The sequence below is a fragment of the Onychostoma macrolepis genome, chromosome 23 (genome assembly GCF_012432095.1).
Source record: "Onychostoma macrolepis isolate SWU-2019 chromosome 23, ASM1243209v1, whole genome shotgun sequence".
NCBI lineage: Eukaryota > Metazoa > Chordata > Actinopteri > Cypriniformes > Cyprinidae > Onychostoma > Onychostoma macrolepis.
In genome coordinates, this window is record NC_081177.1 from 4,179,481 (window position 1) to 4,194,975 (window position 15,495).

General features: G+C 34.7%; 1 protein-coding gene across 1 annotated transcript in view; it reads right to left on the reverse strand.

The window, feature by feature from the left end:
- The window catches only part of si:dkey-65j6.2 (pleckstrin homology domain-containing family G member 4B), a 33,364-nt gene extending 18,383 nt beyond the window's left edge, over nt 1–14,981 (reverse strand). Inside the window, exons 1-3 of the mRNA XM_058763768.1 lie at nt 14,913–14,981; nt 14,680–14,796; nt 380–577 (exon numbers count right to left, since the gene is read on the reverse strand). Of these exons, the coding sequence (XP_058619751.1) occupies nt 380–577; nt 14,680–14,796; nt 14,913–14,981 (384 nt within the window). The remainder of the gene's footprint in view (nt 1–379; nt 578–14,679; nt 14,797–14,912) is intronic.
- Between the last annotated feature and the right edge of the window lie 514 nt (nt 14,982–15,495).

Below are 15,495 nucleotides of genomic sequence, written 5' to 3' on the forward strand. Positions count from 1 at the left end.
TATATCTAAAAACATCTTTCCCATCACAGAATGTTATTAAACAAATGCATAATTTAAGATGTGATGAAAATACCACTGTGATGGGCTAATGTTCAAGACTTTCACAAAAAAATGGCACATTTCTCTTGTGATTCATGTATGTTCACTACTGGACAAATGAAACCAGTGAGAGTGTGAAGAATCTTTTAAGAGAGTTTATTTTCTGTATTTTTAGAAGGTCAGAAGGGCCCATAGTTGAAGAAACACCCATATATTTTAGGCCCTGTAACTCTTTTTCATGGTTTTTAACACGTGTTTTCCTCCACTAGTTGTGCATTGCTAGTCCGACTGTATGTTATGATTTCTGAGGTCATTTATGTATGGTTTTTCCCACACTCACACAGGCCACCTGCTGCACGCTCTCCAGAAGGTGCCTGGCAGGGATGAGGAAGTCGGTCAGACACTGGAGGGCGTCTCCGTGGTAACGACCCTCGATGACCTGGAAGAGCTGGCTGAGGACAGTAGAGGCCGTGACCTCAAACGGTGGGTAGAGGGCGGACAGACAGCTCTGGATCGACGTGTCCAGGGACTCGGGATTCTGTAAGAACACACATACAGTTGCAGTTCATGTAAATTATACAGAGCAAAATAAAAAATATTATAATATTTATAGTATTTTATAAGTTGACTTATTAAAAAAAAAAAAATGTTTCAGACATTTACATTACTGTTTAAATGTTTGGAGTTGGTCACATTTTTAATGTTTTTGAAAGAAAGTCTCTTCTGCTCACTAAGGCTGCATCTATTTGATCAAAAATGCAATAAAAACAGTAATATTGTGAAATATTATTACTATTTAGAATAACTGTTTTCTATGTGAGTGTATTATAATGTAGTTTATTCATGTGATCAATTCACATGATCCTTCAGAAATCATTCTAATATGATTTATTATCAGTGTTGGAAACTTCTGTTGTGCTGCTTCATATTTTTGTGGAAACTGTGATTCATTTGTGACCACAAAACCAGTCATAAGGTTCAATATTTCGAAATTGAAATCTGAATAAATAAGCTTTCCATTGATGTATGGTTTGTTAGGATCGGACAATATTTGGCCGAGATACAACTATTTGAAAATCTGGAATCTGAGGGTGCAAAAAATCTAAATATTGAGAAAATCGCCTTCGTGAAAAATATCTTCATGGAACATGATCTTTACTTAATATCCTAATGATTTTTGGCATAAAAGAAAAATTGATCATTTTGACCCATACAATGTATTTTTGTCTATTGCTACAAAAATACCCCAGCGACTTAAGACTGGTTTTGTGTTCCAGGGTCACATTTTATCTTTAAAGATTCTTTGATGAATAGAAAGTTCAAAAGAACAGCATTTATTTGAAATAGAAATCAGTGTAACATTAAATGTCTTTACACAAATGCATCTCCTGCTAGATCCTGGTTCTTAAGGAAATATACATCCAGTTTTTAGTTAACAAAAGAAAATGTGCAGCTCAAACTTGCTCAATCGATGGTTGTGAGTGTAACAGACAGACAGACAGACAGACAGGTGTGGTCTGGTAGATTGTGAGACGGTCCTGAGGGAGTTTTCAGTTTCTCTGACCCTCAGGCCCAAATCCGACCCTTTAGTCTGTGGATCTGGATTTAGCCACTGCTGTTTCAGCAGTGACGGACCGCAGGGTTAATGGACATTCCTACTGTCCAGTGGGCTTAAGTGTACACACACATACACATGCCATTTAAGGACAAGGGCCCAAGTGACAGGGGCCAAATTCATCAAAACACACATCTCGCTCTCGTTCAACCAGAAAAAGTTACAGGGAATTTTTCAGAAAACATTATGTGCAAGAAACTAATTGAATGTCAACATGAAATAAAAATTTCCTTACTATTATGAATGATTCATCAGTGAACGCTATTTTAAGGCAATACACTATACAGACATTTTAATGTACTGGTCAAATTTTAGAAATTGGGTTGTTTTACTTTCATAACATGTCTTCTTTTTAGTGATAAGAAAACACCCGATTTAAATGTTTCTTTTATTACACTTTATCTATTTGCGTCTGTAGATTTCAATTATGATTCACATCTTTAAAGAGTTTTTACTCCAATTCAATTCAACTTTTAAACAGTTTATTTTTAAATTTTTCGATAATTTCTTACAAAAAAAATAAATAAAAATCTTCCTGTAGTGTACTTTTAATAAATACTAACAGTTTGAATCAGGCTGGGACCGTGTCTTGAAGTGTGTGATGCGAGAGTGGACACATCTGTGATACTGGATCCCATCCTGCCCGGTGTATTTCCGACTAAACTGCATTTATGTAGAGCGAGAAACCGACGCCACGTTTGAGGCTTGCTGAAATGCACTCGCAGCGACCTCCGAATCTCCTCTGACCTCAGTGGCCATCCATCAAATCACATATGACTGATGTTCGGTGTGTGTGTGTGTGTGTTTGTGTTGAGATGTAGGAGTGAACCCTAGTTTCTAGTGTCCAGTTTCTCACTCGTATACGCAAAACAGCTCAGTATACACAACAGCCTGTAGTCCATATCCAAATCCTGTCACAATGGTTTTTTAAGCACAGCAGAATTAAATTAATTTTAAAACACATTTGAAACACTTTAGTTGCAGACTGAAGCAAGAACAGTTAGATTTGCATTTATATTGTAACTTTGTATTGGCTTTCAGGGTTTGCACGTGTAAAACAGTAATATGTATACACTACAATAAATGACTTTTTGAGGTTGTAAATAAAAGATTATTGAAGAAATACTTTTTGTACGCAAAGAATACAAAAATAACGACTTTATTCAACAATTCGTCTCCTCCGCGTCACCGTAGCACCATTTCGTAGAATATCCGCTGGACGTAAACTGACAGCTGCACCACACGGATACACTGTTTTTGTTCACTTTGCAGTCAATGGGACAGTCACAAACCTCCTGGTTTTCATCCAAAATATCTTAAATTGTGTTCCGAAGACGAACAAAGCTTTTACGGGTTTGGAACGACATGGGGGTAAGTGATTAATGACAAAATTTTCATTTTGGGGAGAAGTAACCCTTTAAGGTCAATGATTTGGTTTTTAATGATAATCCCTCTAACACTGAATACTGAACTTTAGTGCCGAACTCCTCACATATTTGTGATAGTGGATGATTTATAAAAAAATCATCATTTTCCATATCACAGAGTAATTTGTGGGCTCTTTTGACTTGAAACACCCTAGCTTGATGTTAAATAATTGAATTATGAATAATGATGTCGCAATATGTATCATATCTTGAATTACTATGCAGTATTCAGCCATAAATATACAGTATGTATGCAAAATATATATGCTAAATAAATCAGCTAAATTTTTTTGTTTAAACTCTATGTAAATTATTTTTCCCATAGAAACAGTTCAAACAAAACCAACTGCAAAGTTGGTTTTTATTGAAAATATCTCTCAATACATTACTGTATAATTTAAACATAATTTAGCTGAAATTGTAATAATCATTTTAATTATTGTTTTTTTTATTAATGCAATTTTAATTGCGCTACATTTATTAATTGTTTTTCAAATAACTTTCTATAAAAGTGTCCAAATTGCAAGTAATTTTACCTTTTGAAAATATCTCTCAATACATATTTTTTTTAATTGTATAACTTAAATTTTTTTTATTAAAATAATATATGACATTAAATAATAAAAATATATATTTTTAATTACCGGTACTACAATTTTTATTTCAATAAAATGTAATTAATTTAATAAAAAAAAATTTCCATTAAATTTTTGTAAAAGCATCCTTCACATTGCAAGTCATTTTGTCTCTACTTTCCTTTGAAGTAAATGTAAGTGCCCCCACTTTATATTAGGTGGCCTTAACTAATATGTACTTACATTTAAATTAATAATTTGGTACAATGCACTTATTGTGTACATATCTGTAATTAATTTCTGTAATTACATTTATAATTACACTGTTGAACCATCCCTTACACCTTAACCCAGCCTTAAACCTACCCATACCACCAAACCTGTCCCTAACCTACCCGTATCCCACCTCAATAGCAGCAAAAGTGTTTTGCAATACAGTATGAACACAATAGTACATTGTACTTATGTTTTGACGTAAGTACATAGTAGTTAAGGCCACCTAATATAAAGTGTGACCATGTAATTTCTTTCATGATCTAAACAAGTGTTCTAAGACACACAGATCAGTCAAGGATTCTGTTTGTAATCACATTTCTGTGACTTGTTCTCGATTTAATAAACTTTTTAGAGCGCAACTAAACAGTAATTTAGTAACAGGAACTTGTTCCTTTATCACGTGTCAGAGCAAATGTTAGCATGTTACTTTATCCAGGGCAGTCATGCAACAAAGAGCATTCATGCATCTGATGCATTAGGACCGGGACGCTCGACTTTCCTCCGAGGAATGTCATCATGTGTTATGATTCACTGTCCATTTACAGACACACTGCTCTCTTCTTTCTCGTTTCCTTCAAAAAGTTTCATACATGTAATGAAGCGATACTATAAAATACAAATGGTGTAAAATTGTTTTACAAAACAAAACAGCACTATAAGATCTATTTGCATTATAACAACAAGGTTCATTGCATTAAAGCACAGGTGCAGAAGGTCTGAAAACAGAACAGCGAGTTACCGTACCATTCTGACCAGAAGACAGCGCTTCTCCAGTTAAAGCTCCATGTCACTTTCACTGAAGTCCCTTCTGAAGCAAGTAAGTGATTTATGTAGTGAAGCTGATCTATGAGAAATAAATCCATCCATTCTGTCCGAGTCCAAACCGAACACTGAATGACTCCTGTGTGTGTGTGTGTGTGTGTGTGTCTGTCTGTGAAAGTGGGCTGTCCACAGTACAGAGAAAGAGAGAGAGACTCCCTGTTATTAGAAATTTCCTTGTGCTAATAAAAGTAACGTGATGCTGTTGTTATGAATTGATGGATGTACCAGATTCTAATACCATGAATCAAATTTCTCTTCAAAGAAAATGTCTAAAAAACATGGTAGTATCATTGTCACATTTCTTCTCTCATCTTCTGAGCTTTATTTATTTAAAGTCAACCATGAAATGGCATTTGTGATGCATTTATTTTTCATAATTTGATTGTATTTCACTGAAAAATGAACATTTAGTGCATATAAAAATATTTTTTATCAACCACGTAAGTAGCAAAACCTGTTTCACATTATTACATTTTGATGAAAGATTACAAAATAATGAACTTTTTTCACAAATGAACTGCAATAAGATAAAAAATGCTTAAGGTTTATTTTGATTTCATGTTGAATATGTTATTAATTAAAAAATAAGTGATTCATATTCATATTTACCATGAATATGTCTCCTTTTCTGTACTTTCACTACTACTTTTTGAATCCACTTTCAAATTTAAAACCTAAACATTCAAACATAAAGGGATTTTAAGTTTAAGTTCTGTGGAGAACTTTTGATTCTTTAGTAATTTAGAAAAAAAATTACTTGTGTTTAAAATAACCTAAAAAAACAATATGCTGATCTGATATGAAATATCAATATCTATGATAAAACCTCAAGAAGTTTTAATTGAGCACCAAAATCAGCATATTAGAATGATTTCTGAAGGATCATGTGACGCTGAAGACTGGAGTAATGATGCTGAAAATTCAGCTTTGAGCACAGGAATAAATGACATTTTGCCATGTATTACAATAGAAAATAGTTATTTTGAATGTAATCATATTTTACAAGATTACTATTTTTACTGTATTTGTGATCAAATAAATACTTATGCATTCATTATGTCCAAAACTGTGTAAACATGAGACTTAGTTAGAACCTCATAAACTCTCCGGGAAGCAGACAAACAGTTAACAAGAGCAAACCGACAAATGTCCTTCACGACCCCTCATAACAGCTGACCACAGTCACAGACGCGAACATAGATGAAACCCCATGAGACGAGCGGAGAGACACATTCCCCGAAGACAACCGGAACCACAGCGTTACGTAACTCACAATTACTCATGCAGTGAAAACAGAAAAACTTCAAAAAACGACAATCAATCAATCAATCAATCAATCAATAAAAAGACACAATTTGTCATTTAACAAACAAAAGTTTGCCTTATAAACCGCATGCACAAATGCAAATGTCAGTTGGATAGAGAGAGAGGGAAACATAGAGGCATTCAGCTCATAATTTCTCTACGTGCTGAGTGAGAAATTGCTGATCCCTAGAGATCCATTAAATAAATAGCAGTTAAAGATAGCAGTCATTAAACCGACCCGACCCTCCATGAGAAAGATGTGTATGTGTGTGTGTGTTTAACTGATGCAGAGAGTTGGAACACTGATCACAGGCAGGAAACTATAGGGTCTAGACATCAGACAGTGTGTTTAAAGCAATGGTTTACCCAAAAAATGATAATTTGCTGAAAGTTTACTCACTCTCAGGCCATCCAAGATGTAGACGAGTTTGTTTATTTATGGGAAGAGATTCTGAGAAATGTACCATTACATCACTCGCTCACCAATGGATCCTCTGCAGTGAATGGGTGCCGTCAGAATGAGAGTCCAAAGTTGCATACACACAGCTTTTCACTTCACAAGATGTTAACTGATGGACTGGAGTGGTGTGGATTATTGTGATGTTTTTATCAGCTGTTTGGACTCTCATTCTGACGGCACCCATTCACTGAAGAGAATCCATTGGTGAGCAAGTGATGCAATGCTACATTTCTCCAAATCTGATGAAGAAACAAACTCATCTACATTTTGGAAGCACTGAGGGTGAGTAAATGTTTAGTTATTTTCTATTTTTGTTTAAATTTTAAACAAAAGTGTACTTATAGCAATCAATCAATTTTCACAGCTGTTATGTAAGACAAAGTCTGTTGTCTAAAAAGGTTTTGTCCAACTTATTAAAAAAATCGTAACTTTAGAAAACTGTGGTTGTCAAGCCATTTTAATGTTTTTTTTTTGGTTTTTTTTACTAATCTAGTAATTTTATGCAACATGTAGTGAATATTATAAATCATTAACAATCATTTTGAATTAATTTTCATATCAGTAACAGTGTATGTGCATTTATACAGTTTTTGCAATAGTCAAGCTTTTCCTTCTGTGCTTTCTTTACTATTGACAACAAGAGTTTTTTTTAAAGGCTATTATGACTTTTGCTAAAAAGCAGGGTTACTGAATGAGTTTGATGCTTTCTTGTTATCGACAGCAGTGGAAATCAGCCCTGTTCAGCTTACAGCAGCAGCAGCACATTTAGAGCTGATCACTGGTCCCACGCGCCTCAACACGTCTAAACAGTCACGACCTTACACAGAAAACAATGACTGATGCGCCTCCTCTCTCTCTACAGCACGGACTCCTCAGGGGATACAGAAAATGCCACAGCGCATCTCAGGAAGCCGATCCGCGGGTCAGAGCGAGTTGTGCGGCCCGGGGAGGGTTTGTCAGCGCTGCCGTGACTGTCCTTGGCCCCGTGACAATTTCACATTATGTAAGAATGTAAACTGAAGTGAATTGACAACAGCGCTAAAGTTAGTCCCGCTGTAACCGGGGAGTCCAGACCTATCATCCATCAGAGGAAGAGCGAGAAACATCGTAGTCGTTACTACGATGAAGTTCAGTTCACATTTGACAGTGATTACGTAATGGGTTTGTATTATAGACATTTTTTAATTTATTGAAAAACCTTTTTTGTACTATAACATTCACTGTGCAAAATGAAGTGTAAAAATGGGCCATTCAGACTGATGCAAAGAATGATTTTCTTCCTCTCTATTTTCCAGAACAAATATCTAAACATTCTTAAATAATGATACATTTACTTGAGAAGCAAAATCAATTAAGATATTAGGTCTTGCTTTCTGAAAAATGTATCAAAATAAAGTGATTTAAATCAAGAAAAAAAATGTCTGCAAGTGAGGTCAGAAAAACTAATTTAATTTAAAGGGAAAACATTTATTTTTCTTACCCCAGTGGCAGATGTTTTTTTCACTTAATTTTGATACATTTTTCAGAAAACAAAACTTGTTATCGCATGTAGTTTGCTTCTCAAGTAAATGTATTTTGATTTAAAAAAAAAAAAAAAAAAAAACAAGACAAAAGTACTGAGCAAGCAAATATAAATAAATATTTATTTTATTTTATTTTTTCAGTGCAGAAATCATCATGGTTGTGATGCCACATGCAAATCTTATTACTCATTTCACATGAAAAAAAGCTTGCCAATCTTATCAGTGCTTATTTGCACATAATATAAATCTCTTAAATGTAATCTCTTAAATATATTTTTAAACTCAATTTCTGCTGTTTTTGGGACAAGGCATGGGGCAATTTATTATCATTGAGATACTAATATAGCTTTAATTCATATTTTGAATTAGTTTTTATTTATATATTTTTCTGTTTTCATTTTAGTTTTAGTAATTTTGTTTTGTGTTCTATGTATTTTATAATTTTTTTTAATATGTTTATATAATTTGTAGTAATTTTATTTCAGTTTTTGTTAATTTAGTACATCATAGACTAAATGAAAATGAGAAATGTTGTATTGGCAGTAGATGAAATGACCAGAAGAAATTAAATAAAATATTTTATTTTAGTTCAGTTAAAGTTCTCATTTCAAGGTTTTAGTTTTGGTTAACCCTGGAAAAAAGCATTGTAAGTTTGTATAAATGTGTATAAATGCATTCTTAGTAGATTTGAAACTAAAATGAAAAGCAACAATAGTGTCAAATTTTAAGGGGTATCGGAATCAAAAAAGGAAATTCAAAATGTTTATAATTTTCCTGTTCCAACATACAACTATCTTGAATATCATGCACAAGGATGACTTTTATGGTAAATTTAAGGTAGTTTGGTTAGTTAAAGCTCTGTTTTCGATCCGCTTTTATTGTATGAATAAGACAAGCTTGAACATTCTGCTAAATATCTTCTTTTGTGTTTCACAGAAAAAGAAAAATCACAGGTTTTTAATGATATAAGGGCGAGTCAGTGATGGCAGTTTTCAGTTGGATAAACTAATTCCCAAATCCTAATCATTTTTGGTGTTTAGAAAGATAGTGATTGGCAAACCGCTTTGTGAAGCTGGGTCATTCAGCTGTTTGTCATCTGATGCAGCAGGTGCAGAGTAACTCTCACAGTGGGTGTTTGGATGATAAACAGTGCGATCGGCCTCGGCGTGAGCTAATCACAGATCCTACTGTAATTCCTGACTGTTGATGAGTGCACGGATCTGAAATCATAATCCTCAGGGATGTTAATATTACAGCATGTGTTACGTGTGACACGGCGGGAATGTTACAGTTACGCATCTGCCTCCTCCTGCTGCCCTGCCATTCGTTTGAGAGACATGTGCTATTTTCACTCACGGTGAGCAGAGGTACTCGTCTATCAGAGATGACTTGAGCTGGTTAACATGGCCGCTTTTCACGTAATGATGTTTGTGTGGCACTCTGGGCTTCGGTTGTTCTCTTTGGAGGTTTAGTTTTGTCTTTCCTGAGCTCAAAACTCAACTCAAAATAAATTACATTTAACAATATAATTTCATAGAAAAATGCTTATTAACACTCAAAACACTCTGCCAGGGTGGTGCAAAAAATTTTCAAATCATTAGGGTGAATTTGAATTGAATTAGCCTCAAACCACAGGAAGTTGAACTGGAACTGAATTTTGGAATTACTTAATTGCAGTTCAAAGAGACCTTTGTTAAATCTTTGTCAAACCAACATTCAAAGTTTGTCTTGACCAGCTATGATTTTCTTGTTAAAAGTAACATTTATGACTTTCTTTGAATTTCAGTTTCACATTCTCAACGAAAATTCTGAGCTGAACTGGAATTTAAGAGGCTGTCAGATTATGTTCTAGTCAGTTTCTTTGAGGGAAATGACAGAAGCATGAAAGTTTCATTTCTGTCCTGTGTGATGGCATCAGTTGATCTGTCATTCATAATTTGCTTTAAATTTACCTCCACACTCAAATTCTGCTGTCTTTGAACATGAGACTTGAGACGTGATCTTGTTCATGTTCACCTCTCATTCTTCGAGTCTTTTGGACACATATTAATGTCATGTGTCAATCCCACGATCCTCTCTGCTGGTCACTGTGACCACAGACAGTGCTGAGGGTCTGCAGACAGACGGATCTACAGCTGCAAACACAACAACAAACAGCTGAGCCGCAGACATAAAGACAAGAACAGCTGAAGAGCTGCGCTCTGATGGACAGATCAGAATCATGTGGAATAATGTATAAATATCACAAAAAATAAAAAATAAGTAGGTGCACCATCTGATCGTGCACCGTCAAAAACCTCAACGGTCAGCCGTGATCGTTCTCACAACATCACGATAAACTTTCATTTGATCCTGTTACATAATGAAGCCTCAGTATCATTTATTTACAGAACATCTATCTGCCTCGAGGGGAACATTTGATTTCCTTCTCATCTTGTCTTGCTTTTTTCTTCAAGCCGCTTGGTGTTATGTTGTTTTCTGTTTATATCATTTCTAGTTACTTTGCAAAGTCACTTTTAAAGGTGTTTACTAAATCAAGCTGCTTGGTTTCCTGACAAAGCATCGCACATACCATGAATAATCAGTTTACAAGTAAATCAATATTTGTGCCTCAATGTTGTTGATGTTATTGTGCCTCTACACTTCTTCTTTCCAGCACAGGACCCTCTTATTATCAAGACACATTTTGGCTGTATATGTGATGAACTGGCCTCCAGATCAAGCCGCTTCCTCTGTAAGGCTTTTTATTTTTTAAATCTTACTAACCCTAAACTTTTAAATAGTAGTGTACTGTATGTGTTTCTTTGGAGATTTAAAAGTTCTTGACATCTTATTAAATGTGCTTTATTGGTTCTTCAGATCAGTATATCATGCAGTACATTGATGCTTTTTCTTGAGAACCAGAAAGCTTTTTTTTAAAAGCTTTTGTCATCAGGCTATAAAGGTTTTTGCTTGTATGTTGTGTATGTTGCTTGTATTTTTTTAGCTGCTTCTTTGTTTTACGAGTCACACAAACTGGCACCTGTTTTACAAAGAAAAAGAGACTATGTTCAGAATCTCATGTTCAGAATTTCTGCAGTTTTCTGCATGCATTTTAACACCCTTAAAAAGAGCAGGCTTTAGCATACTTTAAAAAGAGTAGTTATTATGGAAATAATAACTTTAGAAGTATACATTAGTAAGTGTGAATTGCATGTAATGATTTTGGACACTTAATTGCAATTAATCGATAATGCATTAGTGTTTAAATTGATATTAACTTAAGAGTGTTTTTTGACCTAAGTACATCTCTATATGTAGGTTTATAATTACTTTAAAATATGGTTAAAGTGTACTGCTGACAAGCATTTAACACGAAGTTTAATATATTTTAAATACAATTAAACACCCTTCTTTTTCTCGAGAGGTTACCGCCTGCATGACAGCTGAATGCCATTTGCTAAATTAAACATAGTGAAATGTGACTGTGTGATAATAAAGCATGTATCCTACTGTTTGAAATCATTACATAATGTGTACTCCTGGAAATACTATTTTTTAAAGTAGTATTTAGCATGGTGTGCAGTATGCAGTCGGCTAGTATTGCATTCCGATCATAGCTGAGAGCGAGAGGGAAAAACGCAAGAGATGTTGCTGACGCGAAATGGGTAAAAGGAGCAAACGGCTCACAAGAGCAATCAATCGTCATTATCCGGACAGAAGCGCTCTCTCTCTGGGAAAGCAGACGAGGCTCTGAAGACACATTAGTGTGTAATGTACCTTCACTGTGTCATAAACAAACAAGCCTCTTCAGACAAACACACAAGGCATTTTCTCGTTTTACTGACTACAGCAAACCATTGTAATGAAGCTTTAAACTCTCATTCCAGAATCACTGGAGCATTTGAGCGCTTTAACCCTTTAGAGCCCGACATATGAAATACTAGTCAGAAAAATCTTTTTTTTTTTTTTAATGGAACTGTGTATTGCACCTTTAGACATTTAATATAAATATTAAAATTTGCATGTGTTTTTTGAGTATCATATTTGATACATCAGGCTTTTATGGCACATAATATCACAGTACAGCAGATACTTACAAAATTTGATATAAATATCAGTTGTCACTCTGTATCTCCCAATAATATATCTTAGTAAGTTATTTAAATGATGGATCATATTTCATACATTTGAACACATCATCTTGAAATATTACTAACAATATCAAAGTTATTCTTGTATTTCCTTTATAAACATTTCTCAGCTAAAGGACATGTGAGGTGCGAGCTGAAGGTGGACGTTTGTACAATTATAAAAGTCCTTTTATTTGGTAAAAAGTCTAAACTATCAATCAGATGACAGAAGGCATGCAGTATATTGTGTGTGACAGGTTTTATAAATGTATCAAATGTGGCACTGCAGGCTTTGAATGGTTTAACTTATGTCTGCTCTTTCAGGAGGCAATACTGTATGAATAATTAGACTTCATTCTGGGGTCGTTTATTAGAACTAATCATTCTAATTACAAGAGAAACTACCCATCTCATTTCTAATGAAAACCATCTATGAACTGGTGCCTCAACAGACCTAAAAATGCTGATCTGAGGAACCCAAGAACCATGCAACCAACTAAGGATCTCTAGTGGAGCCAAAACTTGTTGTTTGAAAAGGGTTATTTGAGTCAATAATCCATAACAACACTTCTTCCAGTAAAAACAAAAAAAAAAAAAAAAAATCCATCTCCTGTTGTTTTCTCACATCAAAATTCACCAACATATATGGTTTTATCTCTTCTGGACTGTTTTGGCTTGTAAACGGTGCTTGATCTGTGCAGATTTCTCTCCTGATTCAGACCAGATGACTTTTCACTGGAGAAAGCATTATTATGGATAGAGGACTCACATTTTAACCGAAAGCAACATTTTGAAGTTAAAAACACTTTAATGATGGATTTGTTTCTTACAAACACACACACAGCTTTTCACTTCACAAGCCGTTAACTGATGGACTGGAGTGGTGTGGATTACTTGTGGATTATTGTGATGTTTTTATCAGCTGTATGGACTCTCATTCTGATGGCACCCATTCACTTAATTGTAATTTTTGGGTGAGCTATTCCTAAAACATCCGTATGACATCAGTTTGTCATATTTTTGTGCATTCAACAACTTTTTGCATCGCATCATTTACTTTTTCAGAATTGCATGGTGCAAAATAAAATATTTTATATTGAAAAGGAGATATTGTTCTTTCAACGCTATCTCACGACTAATTCGTACATATTTTACATTGTGGCTAATTCGTACGACCTCACACGTACGATTTTGTACGATTTGTCTAAACCCCAGTGACGGGTAGGTTTAGGGGTGGGGTTAGGTGTTGGTCATTCGTACAAATTCATACGAATTAGCCACCTCGTAAAATATGAACGAATTGCTGTGAGATCGGGCTGTATTCTTTATATTATAAGATGTTATATTATACTATATAGCAAAATATGAATGTTTTGTTAACAGAAATTGTAACCATTTATGTTTTAATATCACTCCCTGAATAATTGTTTTCCAGGATAAAGATGGATGTCACGTTGTGGCAGCACACATTTCTTCCCCAGAAATGAACCTAGTGCTGACAAATCTGTGTGTAAACATGCTCTGCAGATCTTTAAAGAGCAGGTATAAACCTTCATACCATAAGCCATAAACCAGTACTACAACAGGTAAAGCATGCAACCAATAAAAGCCCAGTAAATAGTGCTCCAGATCCAGTAGTGAGTGAGAAGCGCAAGTTCAGCTGATGTTTCTCAGCACCTGTGCTGCTCATGTCACAGCGCCGCTATTTTTGACCCTTCACTCCAGGACGCTTTTACTCCTCCTGTCAGTACCTCCTAGAGCTCAAAGTCACTGGCACAAACATTTGTGTGCCAAATATCATTTGTGAGATAGCATCACAGTTTAATTTACTTTTTATCTGTCACTCAGTTGGCAAACACTGATGTGACTGCCAGACTATTAGAAAGTGAAAATTACCTAAAGCATGTGAGAAAACATCAACATTACCAAACTGAAACTGCAGAAGAAGACTAGTAAATACCCAGTAAACATGTTTTGGATTTTTCAACAACAGCTTTGTTGACATTCATAGAAATTGCCACAATATTTTCTGTCATTTACACAACTCGGTTTTGAGCTTCAAATGAATCAGTAAGTAAATTAAAGGCTGAAGAACTGCAATTGCATTGTATATTGACACCAATACTATTTGACTGAAAACTTTAATGTAGCAATTAAACTTTAAAGTTTTCAGTTTGTTACATTTCACTATAACAAACAACAGTGCAAGATGCCTAAGAAATGATTAGTTCATGCACATACAAAGACTTTGAATTTCAAACATTGGAATGATTGGAATCTTTTGATATTTGGAGTTTAATGTGCATCAATCTTGTGAAATGTTTGCGACGAAATTCGAAGTTCAAGTTAATTCAAGTTACTTTAACGCGTTTTTAGGATTCCAAACTCTTCCACGCGCGAATAATATTCCGCTTTATCCACCGGCTTTAAGTGTTTTTAACATCAAAAGTTCTAGAACATTTTAAGAGACCGTCATATGCAATAAACACTTGAATAATTTAAACTTGTGCGTTTGCGCGTCTTACCGGAATCGCGCGCCGGAGACTCCAGGCTCCCTCTGCGTGTCTTATAATCTCGAGTGCAGTGAGACGGTCGGTCAGGTCAGTCAGAGGTGTGAGAATGTGAAAGCGAAGCTCATGACTCTGAAGTGCTCATCAATAATGATGTGGCTGACAGCAGCTGCTGTTCAGCTCCGGGTCTGTGCCAATCACCGCGGTGCCGAGGCGTCTCCAAACCCGCCCGAGCGCCACCGGGTCACCAGCAGCTCCAGCGGCGTCCTAAAATAACTCCTGCAGCGGGAATCCTGCCGTGATCTACAAGAAAACATCGCGACCGGCTTCGCAAAACACAGGAGGAGTAGCGACTCCGAGCCGTTCAGTAAAACAGTAACTCACAGTGATCCTGTTATCATCGATAACTACTGTCCTGTAAACAAAATGTGTGTTGTAGGATATATTAATATTCTTAGAAGTTTCATAATATATAAACATATCTATATTATATTAGTATAGTTCATAGAATTATATACTGAATTAATAAGTATACATATAAATTAAATATAATTTACAAAATATTTTTAAATTAATATTCAGAATACTAAATTCTAGATATTAAAAATAAATTACTTTAAAAATGTTACTTTAAAAATCAAATTAAGTAGAGGCTGATTATTACTGATAATTTACTAGAATTAGGCTATATTAATATTATCTTAAATGTATTTGAAGAATTAGTTTATACTATAATTATTGAATTATATAAATATGAATTAATATAATAAATACAATAAATTCACTAATTTACAAAATAATTGTAATAAATGATAAACAATTTTAAATACA